Source organism: Styela clava, chromosome 8, assembly GCF_964204865.1.
Source record: "Styela clava chromosome 8, kaStyClav1.hap1.2, whole genome shotgun sequence".
In the NCBI taxonomy this organism is placed as follows: domain Eukaryota; kingdom Metazoa; phylum Chordata; class Ascidiacea; order Stolidobranchia; family Styelidae; genus Styela; species Styela clava.
This window is the reverse complement of record NC_135257.1, coordinates 5,033,495-5,052,665: the sequence shown is the minus strand read 5'-3', so window position 1 is coordinate 5,052,665 and position 19,171 is coordinate 5,033,495. Positions and strand designations below refer to the sequence as shown.

The 19,171-nt window shown below is 34.8% G+C and overlaps 1 protein-coding gene across 5 annotated transcripts; it reads right to left on the bottom strand.

Annotated features, from left to right (window-relative positions):
* Positions 1–673: 673 nt before the first annotated feature.
* LOC120345920 (uncharacterized) lies at positions 674–18,833 on the bottom strand. Of its 5 annotated transcripts, none has more exons than XM_078115272.1 (24): positions 18,734–18,833; positions 17,501–17,652; positions 15,724–15,909; positions 15,354–15,480; positions 13,802–14,167; positions 12,955–13,077; positions 12,465–12,593; positions 12,019–12,147; positions 10,454–10,582; positions 10,203–10,244; positions 9,901–10,029; positions 8,974–9,021; positions 7,962–8,090; positions 7,615–7,662; positions 7,332–7,457; positions 6,955–7,083; positions 6,594–6,719; positions 6,087–6,203; positions 5,365–5,481; positions 5,124–5,240; positions 4,644–4,760; positions 4,121–4,231; positions 3,828–3,959; positions 676–1,037 (listed from the first exon to the last, which is right to left on the bottom strand). In XM_078115272.1, exons 1-24 carry the CDS (start codon positions 18,804–18,806, stop codon positions 1,018–1,020), a joined length of 2,922 nt encoding a protein of 973 aa, XP_077971398.1. In that variant the 5' UTR covers positions 18,807–18,833; the 3' UTR covers positions 676–1,017. The 5 variants fall into 5 exon arrangements, with proteins under 5 accessions (XP_077971401.1, XP_077971400.1, XP_077971398.1 ...); XM_078115273.1 differs by having other exon boundaries at positions 677–1,037; positions 8,974–9,025; positions 9,908–10,029; XM_078115275.1 differs by lacking the exon at positions 6,087–6,203 and having other exon boundaries at positions 674–1,037.
* Between the last annotated feature and the right edge of the window lie 338 nt (positions 18,834–19,171).

Here is a 19,171-nt window from a genome sequence, read left to right as displayed (position 1 = left end):
GAAAGATGGCAAAAAGGATAGAAAACCTATCAATTTCACGATAAATTGGAGGTGGAGTTCCTCTACAAAGCAGCAAGCATTTCATGCTCAATTCTTCATTAGTTGCATATGCAGACTGCGTTTCAGAACGGCTGCTTGCAAATTGCGTTGCCACATAACAGTCGATCGCGATTGACTTAAGTGGGCTATGTTGTGTTTGAAGTTGATTGAACTTAACGTAATGCCTAAAAGAAATTTATCTTCAGACATATTCAAGCATCTTTTATTTTGAAGATAGGAAATAAAACTGTCGGCCAGGATAACTCAACTGACCATGTGAGTGCTCAGGACATATTTTTAGTTGTTTGCGTTTATAAAATCCTCCAAAGACTTATCCCATATATAGCAGACCAGAAGCAGTCTTGAGCTAACTATATGCAGTGGTTGCCAAACGTAAATTGAGTTACAGAATTAGCGGACTCTTGCAACGCAACAGTTCAAAATTTAGCTTGCTGATTAATCTAACTATAATAGCTTTTAAATTTTAACTCCATGATTTACACGTTGGACGCCATCGGTTGATAAATATCAAAATTAAATTAGGATGCAAAATTGAGCCCGCGGAATTCCAGAATTGTTGGAGTAAGTACCGAGGCCGGCTGCCGAAAGATGTTCAATTGTTCTCACATAGAGAACAATTTTATTAATATGAATCTGACTGCATATATCAAATAAATGAGGTTATTCTGGGAAAATATGTAAACATCTTACAGCACCAGTGTATCAGCATCAGCACCCACTTACAATCAGTTAATATCATAATACTGCTATAGCATGATCTGTTCAAAGCTATTACTGGACTTCGGGTTGTAAATTAACCTGGAACTTCTATAAATCACATTTAACTTCAGTCGCAGTCCTTTACTTTTACATATTTATTATATGAGTTTGCAGTTCAGCGCTTCAATTATTTCATATATATATACACTCTACTGGTCTTAAGCAAGCAAATTTTTCAACGTTCTTCATGAATACTGATCACCCATTTCTTGCCACACCTATAAAATTAATTCACAGGCATTAGTGAATCTGTCAACATGTGCTTTTGTCGTTTGTTTTGTGGTGAAAATCATAACATATATTGTCTGATAGCAGAATCTCAAAGTATTCATCGAAACGACAAAGCGCATTAACTATCAACAACCATCAGTTTTGGATCCAACATATTATTCAGACATTTTCCGGTAGTTTGCTAACTACATTCGAAAGTATAAGAGCGTATCATATCTATATTTTCATTTCAGAATTTCCGCCTCGTGACTTAGAGCAGTGATTCCTAAAGTGGGCGATATCGCCCCCCAGTGGGCGAAAACCATACAGAAGGGGGCGATTTCGCAAAACCTGTTTTATGTTCGGCGCATCGTGCACTTAATTCTGTACTCTGTGTGCATTCGCAGGCTTGAATCACGTGGGCGATTATCACACGCGAAAGGATTTCTGGACTCGTCTTCGCAGTAAGGTACGGTAGTTTGCGTATCCCAGTGGTCGGCAAAATACGGCCGGAGTAAAATAATCTGGCCCGGGACGATTCAATGAATGGACTTTTCCTCGACCTTTGACCGCGGAAAATTCTTCCCATACTTTACCATTTTAAAATTTTCGGTGCTTATTTTAAGAGTTGTTTCGCGAATTGTTGTCTGTAAAATGGGGTATTTGTTTCAAACTATCATTCTAATACACACCATTCAACAATCTGTTTTTTAAAAGTACCGATAAAGAATTTTAGCCTAGTCTATCACAGCTATTTGTACACAAATTTTTGATTACTGTATTTAAACTGAAACTCATAGGAAACAAAGTAACCATTGTTTTTTTGCATCCTGCTGATTGGCCAATGTCACGAAGTAAACAAGGAAGTCTATGCCCGGGGAAACATCCAAACGGAAGTTTTGACGATGAAAATTTTTTATTTATAATCTACGCTCGAGGAGTAAATTACATTTTTTTACGTTACAGAATTTATCGTGAAACACGTTTGGACTAAATTTTATTATATCCTAAAAATTCGTTTAACGAGCCTACAATTTAATTATAATTAGACAAATGGAAACACGAAAAAAGTTGATGCTGAGGGCAGGGGTTCAATAGCGCAGTCAATATTCGAATATATTGCAATGCAATAATGAAATAAAATTCATATTCCATTCGAGAGATTCATCACTGCTTAATTTTTGTAAGAATGTATCTTCTTAAAGAAAATCTTTATCAAAATTTCACACATTATGCGAAAATAGTCACTTCGATGTTTGGAAGTACATATTAGTGCGAACAATAATTTTTGAAAATGAACATTACAAAGAACTAGGATTAGTGATGCTCATTTAGTAAATCTTCCAATCTTGGCGTCGTAAAGCTATCCAGCGTGATGCAGCAACAAGACAGTGTCACATCAAATGTCATTGTAATATTTTTTTAAAAAGACGACTGAGTTGAGTTAACGAATTGTCGCAATTTTCGCACGCTGTTCCGTTTTTAACTTTCAAAAAATATATGCGACCTGCAAAAGACTAGCAACCCTGAATTTTGTCCCGCGAGCGACATAAAATTTGCCGACCCCTGGGCCGTAGGTAGCCCATAGTCGGTCACGGCTTCTTCCACATCCGAGTCTATGAATCCAAAAACAAATGGCTGATTAATTATGGACTGGTGATCGGACTGGAGGCCGTGGTAGGATGAGGAATCGGGAATAAATTTTACCGAAGTATTTTGCATCAGGCTGTGAGAATGAATGAGATGTACGAAAATCACTTAATAAGTTTGGAAAAATTAACTTTGTTCTCATTATTTTAATGTAAAATGGGGTGAATTTAGGTAGTGAAATGCTATAAGGCAAGAGTACACGGCGGTTTTTGAGGAAGTAGAACTCTGGATTCTTTCATTTCTGACCTATTATATGGTGAAAAGGGGGTTTTCAGCCTTGATACTATTGCTATTAAAACAACGAAATCGCCTTTCCATCAGTAAACGGGGTAATTTTAGATATAATAAAAAACTCACTGAAGAACAACAAGCTCATCTATCTCATAAAAAAACACTATAAACTATGATTTGTCTTCTCATTTGGTCTGTAATGGCGATGAAAGTTGTTTAAACTACTGTAGGGGGGCGATCGTCAAAAAAGTTTGGGAACCACTGACTTAGAGAATAATAAACGAGGTTCAAACCCAAAACTATGTAATCTTTCCAAAAGTTCTCCGGAAATCGAGAAACAACAGCAACCCCGTTTATGGTGGAAAAAATTATTATTTATTCACTTTTCTGATATTTTATTACTTTGAGTAATTCCTTTGGCTATTTTGGACATCGTTAGTCCTCCCTCATTGTGCGTTATTTATTTAACCTTAATGGTCCTCAAACACTTGCACTCTGGTAATTACACAGTTTGAATTGTTTACAATATATCTATAAATACGTATTATAAGAATACTAAATACACAAACATTATTTGAGGAGCTACACCAAATACAAATTTATATTTCCTCCTCAGGAAAACAACAAAGTTCTCCCTGGAGAGGAATTCCTAACGTTTGACTGACAATATAATTGGAGGAGGGGGTGGGGGGTTATGGGAGGTAAATGTATATTCTGTAATATTGTTTAAAAGGGCAATGAATAAGGTCCCTGAATATTGACCATGCTGATACCACGGACCAAAATCATATTTTATTGCGTCTATGGAAAATTAACTACCTTTTACTTGGCGTTTCTCAATTCTATCGTGTCTATGCAAAGTAAAATAACTTATCTTAACGATTATTAATTCTTGAATAAATATGCGATATACTCACACTTATCGTGATAATCTTTGCAACAAACTCCTGGATATCTTGGACACCATGGATGGCACGAACATTTTCCAATTCTGAGATCGCCATGTTCGCCACATCTTCCCAAACAACTTTTTTTGGACATAACCATCTCTGCATTACAAATTACAAAGAAAATAAAAACTTAATAAAAAATGTGTAATTTTATATTACATAATTTTATATTATATTGCATTAAATATATTATATCATCATACATTATCATTTTGGAAAATCTCGGCTCGAAAATTCATTATGTTCATTACAGTACTGACTTTTGCATGTTCCTGCGTGTTCCTTGTATCCGTTGTCGCATTGGCACCTCTTCATGTAGTTACAATGCGCATTTTCATAGCAGGCTTTTCCCATACACATTCGGTGGATTTCTGATTTTTCAAAACAACTTCTCAAACATTTACAAGACTACAGTACGAATTGTTTTTTCCAAACAATTACCGAGAAATATATCAACTAACACTCGAGGAAAATCACCATTAACCATATAACTTTAAAATGAAAGCATAGACGATTGTTCGAGTCAGAAGGTAAGTAACAAGCAAAGCTAGTCATATATACCATAAGTCTTATTTTTTATTTACTTATTTATTTATATGATATTCCTTTCTCGAATTACAAGTTCACAACGCGAACTATGATATTCTCAAGATTTTGACAAGATATTGTGTGACTGAATTATTTTTGTTTGTAGATCATATGGTATCTTTGACTGTGCGAAGTAAACATATACTTCTAATATAGTAGATTCCCAATATTTTCTCTCAAGTCTTCTATACTCACTTATGCATTTTCCACCATGTTCAATATATCCGGTATTGCATTGGCATTTGCCATGCATATTGCAATGTGAGTATTCATGACACTTCATTTTGCACATTCCAAATTGTAAATGACGAGCTGTGAAAATGAATTTGAAGTATTTCTGCTGGGTCATACCAATTTCAATGAGAAAAATTCTATAGATGGATCAGATTATACATATATAAATAGTTTGTTTTCATGTCAGGTCATTCGAGAGTTTTTGCTTGATTGCCAAGAAACGATATTAATATAATTTGACTATAAGGGTGATTTTTTATTTGGATACAAACAGTTTATCTTGTTTTGTTGTCATTCTTGCTCAAGAGTAATTTTCTATAAGGTATTTGATTGGGAGTACGAAATTACTTGTATAAGGCAGGGAAGTGTTTGCAGTTCTACTAAACCTATTAAATGTTGTTATATCTGTCAGCAACGCAAATGTAAAAAGATTTGGCTCACCTATGCATGTTTTCGATGATGACATCGTATATCCCGATTTGCACTGGCATTTTCCTGAATGGCACATGGCGTGCAATCGGCATATGTGATCCCCACAATTCTTTGTAGATAACATTTCTAAACGCGTAGCATTAAAAACAATTTGGCATTGATATTCATAATTTGTTTATATTTGATTAAACTAAAACATAATTTAATAAAAGATTTATAACATTGTTTCTTGTATACAAAAATGACTTACTACATTTTCCATCTTTCATATAATATCCGTTCTTGCATCTGCAGTAATTATCGATACATCCGGCATGTTCGGGACAGTATCTATTACCACATAAATGCCTTCCTGATGAAGCAACAACTGAAAACAAAATTGTAATATATAATTGTGAGAAATTGACCTGAATTATAAGAGAATGGACTTCCGTCTACATCCACCCGTACCCGGATAATAACCTGCTTACATCTGCAGGAACCCGTATTCATGTTGCATTCAGCATATTGGGAGCATTTTACATTCATACATTTATGTTTCTTTACTGAAAGTATATATATATATGTAGAAGAATATAAGTATTGCAATGAAACCAAACCACGCCTTCATGTCGAAATATATTGCTTAAATTTAATATTTGGTTCAAAATGTTTCTAAAAATTGGTCTAATAATAAAAAAAATTGAAAATCGTCATGTTTTGCTCTTCATAATTGTTCTAATTGTTTGTTACAAAACTAAGTATTCATTCGTAACATTTACAAACAAGTCTATAACTAATTAATAAATAAAGCAACGTAATTAATCTGAATCATTTTATCAATCACTTCAGTCTGTAAGTCTTTTTTAAAAGTTTTTATAATCAGGTATTGCAACAAACGATATTATAACATTCTTTTATCTCCTATTTATAATTAAATCTTTGTAATTTCGAACCAAATATTCCACTAGAAGATAAAGTATTACGACATACCCATGCATCTTTTCGATGCTGACATCAAATATCCTATTTGACATTTGCATTTTCCCGAATGGCACATTGCGTGCAGTGGACACTTGTGACCAGCACATTTCTTCGTGGGTGCCGTTCCTAAAACATTGCATTTCGAACATTTGTTTGCTACCTAAAACAAATAACTAACTAATCCCATACCCGACATGGAATGGTAACCGGACGAAATGCTGTGGTTCGCCATATGGTTAAGCCGTCTTATCGGCTTTCCTCTCCCGCGGTATAAATATGTAAATCCCGTAGATAAACATTTCTATTCATGATTAATATTGTCTGAATACAATTTAAAATATTGTTGTGTTTAAATTTAATACTTACATCCCCTCTCTTATGTAAACAGCACGGGTACATGGAACAATATGCTTTAATGAATGATTGGCTATGTTGTTCGCATTATTTGATGACATATCATAAACGCTACAAAGTAAACTAAAATGCAACTTCAATGAAAATGTTAGAAGCCTGTACTTTTACATCCACCATCTCTATAATGATATCCTCTCATGCACTTGCAGGTACCCGTGTCCTTATGACACTCTGCGTAATCATCACACTTTACGTTTTTGCACTTGTTCATCATACTCCTGTGTTCACCTGAATTGAAATTATTATTTACTTAATTCTTACTTTAATTTGCGTTAAGTACACAGTCATTTTCCAAACATACTATTGTATCAAAATGTATTTTTTAATATTCCTTCGGAAAATTTAAGGTGTTGGTGTTACTTGTTCTGTTCTAATAAAAATATATGAATGAAGTATCATAAGTTTTTAAAATTGCTCGTACTCTATTTGTTAAAAGCAATTTTATTTGAATAATCTTGCATACCTTTTCGACATATTCCGTCCGTCATATGATAACCTCTCATACATATACAACTACCGGTGTCTTCATGACACTCTGCGTAATCACCACATCTAACGTTTTTGCACTTGTTCATCATACTCCTGTGTTCACCTGAATTGAAATTATTATTTACTTAATTCTAACTCTAATTTTCGTTAAGTACACAGCCATTTTTCAAACATGCTATTGTATCGGAATGTATTTTTTATTATTCCTTCGGAATATTTCAGAAAACAGTCGTCATTGGTGTTACTTGCTCTGCTCTAAGAAAATATATGAATAAAGTATCATAAGTTTTTAAAATTGTTCGTACTCTATTTTTTGAAAGCAATTTTTGTCAAATAATCTTGCGTATATACCTTTTCGACATATTCCGTCCGTCATATGATAACCTCTCATGCATATACAACTACCGGTGTCTTTATGACACTCTTCGTAATCACCACATCTAACGTTTTTGCACTTATCCTTCCTCATACCATTGCCTGAATTACAATAATTTTACAAAATACATACTTTTGTCATCATAGTATAAAGAATCCAATATATAAACTTTCCACGCATGCTTTACACAAAAAATTTACTGTGCGTTTAATGTTATTAAAATATATAGTTTGTAACGTAACAATATATTATACATACCGAACCTACTCTTATCATCATCTGGCATCGTTGGTTTGCGTGCTGGACCTACCATAGAGTGTTGAATAATAATGAAATGATAATGTTACGCAGTGACTGTTACAGTGCATGTGGTTACATGAAAATGTAACAGCATCAAACTTCAATTTGTGTTAAGTGCACAACAATTTAGATTTCAGTATCGGTATTTATCTTTTAATGCTATATATTTGGCTATTTCAAAAAACAGCCGTCGTTGTTGTTACTTGTTCTGCTCTAATAAAATATATGAATAAAGTATCATAAGTTTTTAAAATTGCTCATACTCTATTTATTAAAAAAAAATTTAGTCGAATAATCTTGCATACCTTTTCGACATATTCCGTCCGTCATATGATAACCTCTCATGCATATACAACTACCGGTATCTCCATGGCACTCTGCGTGATCACCGCATCTAACGTTTTTGCACTTGTTCGCCATACTCCTGTGCTCACCTGAATTGAAATTATTGTTTACTTAATTCTAACTTTAATTTACGTTAAGTACACTGCCATTTTTCAAACATGCTATTGTATCGGAATGCATTTTTTAATATTCCTTCGGAATATTTCAGAAAACAGGCGTCGTTGGTGTTACTTGCTCTGCTCTAATAAAATATATGAATAAAGTATCATAAGTTTTTAAAATTGCTCGCACTCTTATTGATTGATGTTTTTGCACTTATCCAACTTCATACCATGGCCTGAGTTGCACTAATTTTATGAAATACATACTTTTGTCATTATATAGTATTGTGGCGAATGTGGATTGTAACAATAGACTTTAATTTTATTTAACCACTTTCTATTAATAGTATGATGAACTCAATGAAATAGGTCATTCTAGCTATTTCCCTGATTATGATTTATCGCGACATCATCAAGCCTTAGATTTCTTGTGCATAGCGTTCTTCGTATCGACCAATTTTGATGACGTGTGTTTCGGGTTTTCGTCCGAGGGTTGAAATACAGCTTTTTTTCAAGTTTTTGTGATTCTCACTGCTTGGATTTGACAATATAACTGTTTTATGGTTTAAGTTTATATTTCAATATTTATGTATCATGAATTCAATTCGATTGTGCAACTTTACAATATATTAACATTTAGCATTACAACACATTGTGTGCCTACTGACTTCTGAGGAGTTCAGAGCGGAGTTACACTCTATTAAAGGTGTGTCAATCCATTAACATGTGAGTGCGAACGCGCAGATAGGGCCAACAATGCCTATACACAAAGAATCCAAGATGTAAACCTTCCACAAACAGCTTACTACTGTTCGTTCCATGTTATTACAATTTTTAGTTTATTGCATAATAGTATAATTGATACACATACCGAATCTACTCCTGTCACCATCTGGCATCGTTGGTTTGCGTCCTGGACCTATCATAAAGTGTTGAGTAATAATGAAATGATAATGTTACGCAGTGACTGTTACAGTGCATGTAGTTACATGAAAATGTAACAGCAGTCAGCACCAAACTTTAATTTGTGTGAAGTGCACAACAATTTAAATTTCAGACATACTATTGCAGGGTGGTCCAAACCAAGGTCCGCGGGCCACATGTGACCCGCGGCTTCATTATCTATGGCCCGCGTCGCCATTGCGGGAGGGTAAACAAAAAATCGAACAAAACAAAATTTGGTGTTGTTTCGTCATAAAAATAAACAGAAAAATCTTTTGGCATATTGTTATATCACTGGTGACACTGAATTGACTAGTCTTATGGCTAGCTGAGGCAAGCAGCGAAGTTGAATAATATGCTTGGATAGTCGAAATTGTTACCTTGCTTCCTTTCCTATCTTTTGGGTCGGGATATATGCTAGCAAAATAGGCTTCATAAATAACTGAAAATGGGATGGGGAATCTATTAGCCTAGGTTGGCTATGCCTGATAACTAAATATTAATGTTATGGCCGAACAATATGATTCCTGCTGGGTGTTTTTTCGCAATCAGCCCAAACAGTATTACAAAAAATGCTGCCTATATGTCAGAAAATTTAGTAATTACCCTCCTGTACCTCAAATGTGGTCAAATCCGGTAATAGTGTGGCCCGCGAGGCTATTAACCTTGGACCACCCTGTATTGTATCGGTATGTATTTTTTATTACTCTATATTTGACTATTTCAAAAAACAGTCGTCGCTGTTGTTACTTGTTCTGCTATAATAAAATATATTAATAAAGTATTATAAGATTTTAAAATTGCTCGTTCTCTATTTATTAATGGCAATTGTAGACGAATAATCAATCTTGCATACCTATTATTCGACATATTCCGTCCATCATAAGATAACCTCTCCTGCATATACAACTACCGGTGTCTTTATGGCACTCTGCGTAATCACCACATCTAACGTTATTGCATTTATCCATCTTCATATTATGAGCTGTATTATATAAAATACATACTTTGACATCATAATATAAAGAATATATAGATAGACTTAGATATAGACTTAACCAAGATATAGACTTTCCACTCGCTTGCCACAAACAGCTTACTGTTCGTACAGTGTTATTGCAATATATAGTTCACTACGTAATAGAATAATACACATACCGAATCTACTCTTATCATCATCTGGTATCGTTATTTTGTGAGCTGGAAATAATAGTGTTAAGCAATAACTGTTAGAGCGCATGTGGGTATACTATACATATAATAGTAACTGCACCAAACTTTAATTTGCGCTAAGTGCACACCAATTTAGATTGTTATGCTCTATCAAAATATATAAATACAATATCACGTTTTCAAAATTGCCCGTACTCTATTTATTATTAGCAAATTTGTCAAAAATTCTTACATACCTCTTTGACACCTTCCGTCTATCATATAATAATCTTTCATACATTTACAACTACCGGTGTCTACATGGCATTCTGCGTATTCACCGCACCGCACGTGTTTGCACTTATCCATCATTGTCATGTCGTTACCTGATTTTTGAGAATATCAAAAGTCTCGATTGTTACAAAAACTATACGATTATTCGCCCTTAAGAACGTATTCAATTATACTAAAGTAAATTCATGAATTTTCACAACATAACATGTTCTACGCGATCATTATTTGCTGCTGCAAATTTTTATTTTAATTATTCGAAATTTACACTACCTTCCGACGGTACTTTTGCTTACATTAATCCCTTCTCAAACTGTATAACACAATTTGACATATATAGAGGTTACTCATGTTTGTGATAGTAATTTGGGCAGCGAAAACCTTGTTGTATACACAGTAATATGCATCATGAATCATAATATGAAAATGCAGTACCTTTCCTGCAGTTTACATATTCATTTCCCTGATTACTTCCGTGAAAAGGGAGTAAAGTATTTTTTTTTTAAATTTGAACCTTTGTTTGTGCATGATTAAGCAGAATCTAGGACGTTTTGCACAAAAATTATGTTCTATATAGAAAATGTTCCAAATCATCTCTTAGGCATAGAAGACAGACTTGTATCCTCTGCGCAAAATTGTCAATCTCCAACTCATTTTTTTTTTTGCTGAAGAGCACTGTCTGCTGCCTGGGTATGTCAACGGCAAAAATATTGATTACCTGGGTACAACACCTCCGAAAAAAGTGTTACAGAGAACGTTATACTCAGTACAGTGCGCAACATGCGAATCTGTTTCCAAACATTGCATAGCTTGTTAATATTGGTTCGAAGACGAAAATGAAGCGATGAATATAGAACATTAGGTGGAGGTGCTGTGAAACTGTTGGACATTCTTCGGGCGACTATAGGGATTGATTGAGTTGATTCGTGGTTCCAGCAAGACAAGGCGACCGCCCAAATATCAAATCATGCCTTTGACTGGAAACGAGAGCGATTTCAGAAAAGGATGATCAGCAGGAAGTGTGACGTCGAGTGGGCACCTTATTCATTGAACTTGAACACATCAGATTTCCGTGGGAGTATTTGAAAGACTATGTGTATCAGAACATTTCTCAAACAATTGGTCAACTCAAAACTGCAATTGCAGCAAAAATCGGAAAAATTCCTATAGAGGAGTGTGTGAGAGTGATTTCACGATTTTGCGCAGCGCGTGCAAGTCTGTCTCCTATGTCTTGGAGTGAATTTAGAACATATTATGGATCGAATATAACTTTTGTGCAAAGCATCCTAGATTCCCGAAACTTTCGGGTACAAACATGCACAAACAGAACAAAATCTTTCATTTTTGTAGAAGTTATTGATAAATTTATAGGTTCTGTTTTTTGGGTCACCCTGTACTATTCTATCGGTATTTTTGTTTAATTTCAATAACCAGCCGTCGTGTTTGTCCTTTGTTATGCTCTATTAAAGAGTTTTTAAAATTATTTGTACTCTATTTAGTGTAAGCAAATTTGTCGAAGATTCTTACATACCTCTTTGACATCTTCCGTCCATCATATAGTAATCCTTCATACATTTACAACTACCGGTGTCTTCATGGCATTCTGCGTATTCACCGCACTGCACGTGTTTGCATTTATCCATCATTGTCATGTCGTTTCCTGATTTTGGAGAATTTTAAAAATCTCGATTGTTACACAAAACTACACGAATATTCGCTCTCAAGAACGTATTCAATTATACTAAAGTAAATTCATGAATTTTCACAACATAAACATGTTCTACGCGATCATTATTTGCTGCTGCAAATTTTTATTTTAATTATTCAAAATTTACACTACCTTCCTCTATAAGTCTATACTATTCTATCGGTATGTTTTTTAATATCCCATTGGCAAATTTTAATAAACAGCCGTCGTTGTTGTTCGTTGTTATGCTCTATTAAAAAGAAGTATCACAAGTTTTTGAAATTGTTTACCTCTTTGACATCTTCCGTCTATCATATAGTAATCTTTCATACATTTACAACTACCGGTGTCTTGATGGCACTCTTCGTATTCACCACACCGCACGTGTTTGCACTTATCCATCATTGACATGTCGTTACCTGATTTTGGAGAATTTCAAAAATCTCGATTGTTACACAAAACTATACGAATATTCTCACCCAAAAACGTATCTACTTATACTAAAGTAAATTCTTGTAAAAGTAAATTTTTACAACAAAGCATATATGTATATATGTCCGAAGCGATCATAATTTACAGATGCAAATTTTATTTCAATTATTCGAAATCTTACACTACCTTCCGAAGGCACTTTTGCTAACATTAAACCCTTTTAAAATTGTATAATACAATTTGCCATATATAAATGTTACGCATGTCTGTGATAGTAGATCGGACAGCGAAAACCTTGCTAAATACGTAGGAGCAAGCATGCTGAATTACCATATGAAAATGCAATACCTTTCCTGCAGTTTCCATATTTATCCATCGGGAAGTCAGGTTTGCAATAACATCGTGCAAGTCCATGCTCCATGGTACATAAACTGTTTTGTTGACACTTCTTCAATGAGCATGATGTCACAACTGTAAAAACACAGCATCATAAAGAAATATGACAGATAAATATTGACACCATAGGTTTTTTTCATCCCCGAACTAAAATAATTTTTTAGGGAATTTTTTATTGTATTTCTGGGGTATGATAGCGCTTGTCACAAAAAATATAACGGCTATATCACAACTACATCCAGTATAATGAAAATAAGACGAGATTCGTATTGTCGCACTATCCCAATTTCTATTTATCTGTTTACGTTTTAAGTGAGATCATAGACAAATACTTAGAGTGTGTAACAAATCGGTAATGTATACATATAGCTCCATGTGTTGAGCTATGAACAAATTTCAGCAAGCGAAGAGCAGCTTCACAATCAAATGCGAATTTATATAGAAGTTTTATACATTTGGTAGTCTTCTCATCATTATGAAATGTTAAAAACACTTTTTAAGCTCTTCTAAATTAAACTGCGTCTGCTCGGGACAGGAGCTGAGCCTATTTCAAGTCAACTTTAAAGATTAATCTGGTAAAAAAAATAGGAAGTTTTCGAAGTTATTAAAAATGTATAAGGTTGAAAATATACGTAGTTTTCAATCCATAATCTTTTGAATACATTTCGACACCCCAAGTACCCGGTATCATAGTTACGCTAGGCTAGACACTGTCAAATTACTTAGGTACGACATTAGATTAAGAGAAGTATACTGGCTTATCTATCTTCATGGAGATCGAATGAATAACAATATTTACTCAGTCCCCTGTTTTTGTCATCTGGCATTGGCTTCGGCATTGGTTGAGAAATTGGCTTCGGCATTGGCCGTGGTACTGGTCTCGGCATTGGCTGTGGTGCTGGCTTCGGCATTGGTTTCGAAATTGGCTTCGGCATTTGCCGTGGCACTGGCCTCGGCATTTGCCGTGGCACTGGCCTCGGCATTGGCTGTGGTGCTGGCTTCGGCATTGGTTTCGAAATTGGCTTTGGCATTTGCCGTGGCACTGGCCTCGGCATTGGCTTTGGTGCTGGCTTCGGCATTGGTTTCGAAATTGGCTTCGGCATTTGCCGTGGCACTGGCCTTGGCATTGGCTGTGGTGCTGGATTCGGCATTGGCTTTGGCATATCTGTTTCCGAAAGAATTGTATTGTAATTGTAACGAAAGAAAATATGGTATCAAAGTGTATTATGGTTGTTAGTTTTTATTGTACACATATTATTAGGGAATAATTTGAAATAAACAGCATACAAATTTTAAATATTGATAATAATGTTTCGTAACGGTAAACTCTCTCTATATATATATACCGTAATTTATCGTGACAGTGTATTGGGCGGTAAATTTTTACTAGCAAAGATTATATCTTCGTTTCGTAAATATGTGTTTGATCTAGTTGATCTGGTTTCAGCTCCTTGGAGTTTGAATGACCTCGGGGGATTGGGCTAACAGCATATCTGGGAATCGTAACAAAGGAATTGTTGTTCCATAAGTCTCTATTTTATTTGCCATATTCTACTTTTTACATTACCGCATGCCCTACAATCGCGATAACGAGGAAATTTTAAATAAACCACCACATAAGTTTTCATTGGTGCAATTTATTCACAAATCATAATGACGAATCACATTTTTGTGTTGGCGCTTTGCAACGAATGACGCAAATGCTCGAGGCAATAACATAGTCGAGTAGTTGCATGGCTATTGCCGAACTTGTTTTTCATGGGATATTGAATTCCCGAATATGTTTAGACGCCTCGTGATAGGTCAGACAACAATCTAACGCCGATATACATCAATAAATATATGCCTCACCGTCTCGTCTTTTTAATCGAGCGATTAAGCAGTATTGCTATAGTATAAAGGAAACTTGTGCAAATTACCAAATAATTCTCTAATACTCATCGCTTATGTGAAAGAAAAGTTGTTGGACTCAAAAAACGGCAGTCTCAACTCTCAATACTTGTGCAGGTCACATTTGCAAATTTTTATTTGAGTTTTTATTTTTAGGTTTTGACAAGAAAGGGAAATCGGATTAGTTCCAATGTCAAGTTGAATCGCGAAATTATCCCTTTTGTTTGTATCCATAGTACTGTTTCAACCAAAATTGTCAAAACAATATAGTAATCGGAAATGACTCAGTGAATGCGTAAATCAAATAATATATATAAGATCAGCTGATAGTACCTTAATTTTGAGTTATATAATACTTAAAACTGATTTTATGATACACAGTATTATTCTTCCACATATATGAGATCGAATCTAAAGCTATAGAGAAAATAAACCATAGATAAATAGAAAGCCCAAATTACCGAAACAAATTTTCTCGCTTGTTCTTGTTTTAAATTCATGTTTTCTTATTTCTACTCCTGGACCTCCAACACCATCCCAGGCAAATATCAGAAAAATACATTTATCTAAGTTAATATCAGCTGTATCCTGTAAAAAAAATAACAGAAATAGACATAAAACGAAATGAAAAAAAAAACTAAATTAGCGCTTATTTTCCTTCTTAAGAAATGATTTTGATTGAGTAGGGTATTATCAACCTTCTGTGAACGATCTGCAGTTAATATTCTGCTGAATCTTTATAATATGCAATGACGAATTCTTGAAATTTAGGCACAATACAATGATAATGAATTTAATATGATATGCAGGTGTCATGAAGTAACCACTTACAGTTGAAACAATCGGTCTGATAAAGGAATATTTTAACATTCCATCTTGTGCAGAGAAGCTTGTCATTTCGACATTATTAATACTATCGACTGGAACTTGATCCGGGCTTTTGCCCATCAAAAAACGATCTGTTAGCATCGGAGCTCCCGACTGCGTAGCCCATCCCACTACTGCATCCGATCCCACCTAAAATACATATTTTTGTGCTAGTTATACAAATTGCACAATGTCAGCATTTAAATATTTTAGAATTATTGAGACACTGAATTTGAATACATATTACAACATGTTCTCGAATTTATCGTGTCCAACCTTTTTGTTCCAATACACTGAGTTAGGGTAGATCTTAAACACTGTGGGTAAATGGTCAGTGTAAGCATATGATATGAATTCATGCTGTGTTCATGAATTCATGCGATTTATCAAATTTTATGTTGAGCATTTCATATCATCTCATTGCATGGTGATAACCGTAAAATTTAACAGATAGAATAGAGAATAGCAATATGGTAATAGTTAAGATATACTGCCGGCTTGCCCGACTTTTTTCGTCTCGCGGGCCACTTTCATGTGACGAAATTCGTTGCGGGCCGCAAACGTTTGTACCAAACATTAATACCAGCTAAGTCCTGATTTCGGCGTAGGTAATTTACATAATACATAAAAGGCAAGTTTATTAAGATAAAATCAATCAATTTAATAATTGCATCACGTCGACATTGAGGGGTATATTTGCGTTATAGTGTTTCTAACTTTCTATTCATTCATTTTCAGTATCTATGATACTGCCTCGGTGTTTAAATGAGCATAATGTGCGCCAATGTCGCGGGAATATCAAGTTATGTGGGCCGTTTCGTAAAATTTGAAACACCAATACAAGTATTTATTGAAGTAACTTTACAAAGATTTCTGGACTAATAGCCTATATATACTGATTTGTGACCAATATGCAGCAATGCAACTAAGTCAATTTCATCAGAATTATTGACGGATACGCATTTGGCATGGCCGGCATTTGAATGTAGATAGATGGCAGGAATAATCACACCAAAATCACGAAACATACTTAATTAAGCATATATATTGAAATATAACATGGTGAAAACATGAAAAAGTCTGCTTACAAACTTATAGGCGGGCCGCATGCGGCCCGTGGGTTGGGCAGCCTTGATATACTGTGTATTAGCAACGGTAATAGATAGGGCTAAGCATTTCGAATCGAATAGTAAAATTACTCAAATTGGTTCTGACGGAGATCTGGAATCGACGCTTTTTTGGTTCGCCAAAGGCTAATGTGAATCCGTCAATATTTTTCTTTGAGGCCATATTTTTAAAATGCAATTCTGACATATGACTCTTTTCTTTCCATAGGATGTTATTGATGAAACATGTTACTTATTGTGTTTGAAAACGCTGCGAACTTTTTGAGTGATGAATACTATGTTTCTAGTATTTTATGTGTCTGGGGGACTCATTACAATAAAAAGTCACATACAGTAACATATAATACAGCATTCGAGATTCGATTCGAAAAAAATATTGGAAAATTTAATTCTGACATATGACTCTTTTCTTTCCATAGGAGGTTATTGATGAAACATGTTACTTATTGTGTTTGAAAACGCTGCGAACTTTTTGAGTGATGAATACTATGTTTCTAGTATTTTATGTGTCTGGGGGACTCATTACAATAAAAAGTCACATACAGTTACATATAATACAGCATTCGAGATTCGATTCGAAAAAAATATTGGAAAATTTAACCAAAATAATTTACCATTAACCCTTCTCTTGAAAATCCGATACCAGCCCATCGGCCAATAGATACTTTTGCACTGACGGAGAATTCTACAGCTTCTTCTGAGAGAATTTTCCAAGCAGCACGATAAGTGCAATCCTCGGGATTGCAAACGCTCGGAACGGAAAATTCTGAATACAAACGAAAGATATATAGGTCAGGGATGGCGAACCACTGATCTGCGGGTCACAAAATGACTCACCGTGTTTTATTCGTGACCCGCCCTGCCACGAAAGAAATTAAAAAACATTTTTTACACATCAGTGAAAAAATTGATAAAACCGGCCTTAAAGTAATCTAACATTGACTAAACTATTATAATGTACTGCCAGTTGAGCAGTCAGGGCTGCGATCAAAACCCCTAATCTTGGACGCATATCTGCACCGCTGTGTATTTTTATTCAGCTATTGGCTCTGACATCGTTTATGACATAACAATGCAATTGATCTGTTCATTTCTCGCAACACCTGTCTCTTTCGGAAGTGCAACTGCAGACTGTTTTAGGAGTTATATATACTAGAACTAGACGATACTTTGCATTTTATTAGTTTCTCGACTACAATGCCAATGAGAAAACAAAATTTTTCAGACTTGAAATAAAACCTACAAATGTGAAATAACTGTGGGGCAGTGTAAAGTGCCGTAATATGGTTAAAGGCTGATCGAATCCCCAAACTCTTCGGAACCATGAAATAATTTGCACCCTCAACCTGAACGTTTTTGGTAATCCATATGCTTGTTTTCGTACTCTAATTTCATAAAATCGAGTGCAATAAAAAGTCCCTGATAGAAGTGCTGCATAAGTAATGCCCAAAACTAGCCCAACACCAACATAAGCCTATAAGATTTACACCAGAAGTTTCTTATAGATACAAACACTGATTATATATCTGTGACCCACTCTCTCCTGTTCCGTGATAAAAACATAATTTTTGACCCATTCATTAAAAAAGTTTGCCATCCCTGATATAGAGAATGTTGCGCGGTGGCTTTGTATATAAAATTACCAAATCCAATATAATCCAAAGTCATATTCTAGCAGTAGAAACATTGTTTAGGCCCGTGCTATATACGACGTTTTACACCAACCGATCGTTTAAGACAGCTCTCTGAATAAATTAGCTCAAACGCAGTCATTGTCACGACGAGATTAATCCGGCCAACAATTTTTCGTTGATACATGAAAATAAGGTTACTGACGAAAAACCAACCTTGATCTTGTGCAGCGACGTGCTCCGCAGCCAGCATCAAACCCGCTATGATCAGCATATAAATATCATTCATGGTTATTAAAGTGTAGTTGAATTTCAACTCTTACTGAAAATATGGAAATTTGAGATTGAAATTTTTGTAAAAGGAAATAAGTTGCAGCTCTTAATATATTAAGAAATGTTGCAAACCCCTAACTAGAATCTGTCTTATTTTGAGCTTTTATATCGAACTACTACCACGGCGTGTTGACGCACGGTATTGCAGGGTTTTAATGACATAATCATTTTTTGTTTTTAATGCAGTAACCTTTTTGTTTTGCTCAAAGCTTCTTGTTTTTAAACCTGTTTTTTTTCTTCAAATAAAATTTACAATTTTGCTGCGACCAACGTTCAAAAAATAGATCGTATGCCGAACAATGATAAATTTCATACTTTTTA

Coding starts and splice junctions, on each gene's coding strand:
- LOC120345920 (XM_078115272.1), bottom strand. CDS start 18,806: ATGAATGATATTTATATGCTGATCATAGCGGGTTTGATGCTGGCTGCG. Junction 13,078..13,801: donor TGACAAAAACAGGGGACTGA/GTAAATATTGTT, acceptor GTGTTTTTACAG/TTGTGACATCATGCTCATTG. Junction 1,038..3,827: donor CAAAGATTATCACGATAAGT/GTGAGTATATCG, acceptor TTAATTTTATAG/GTGTGGCAAGAAATGGGTGA.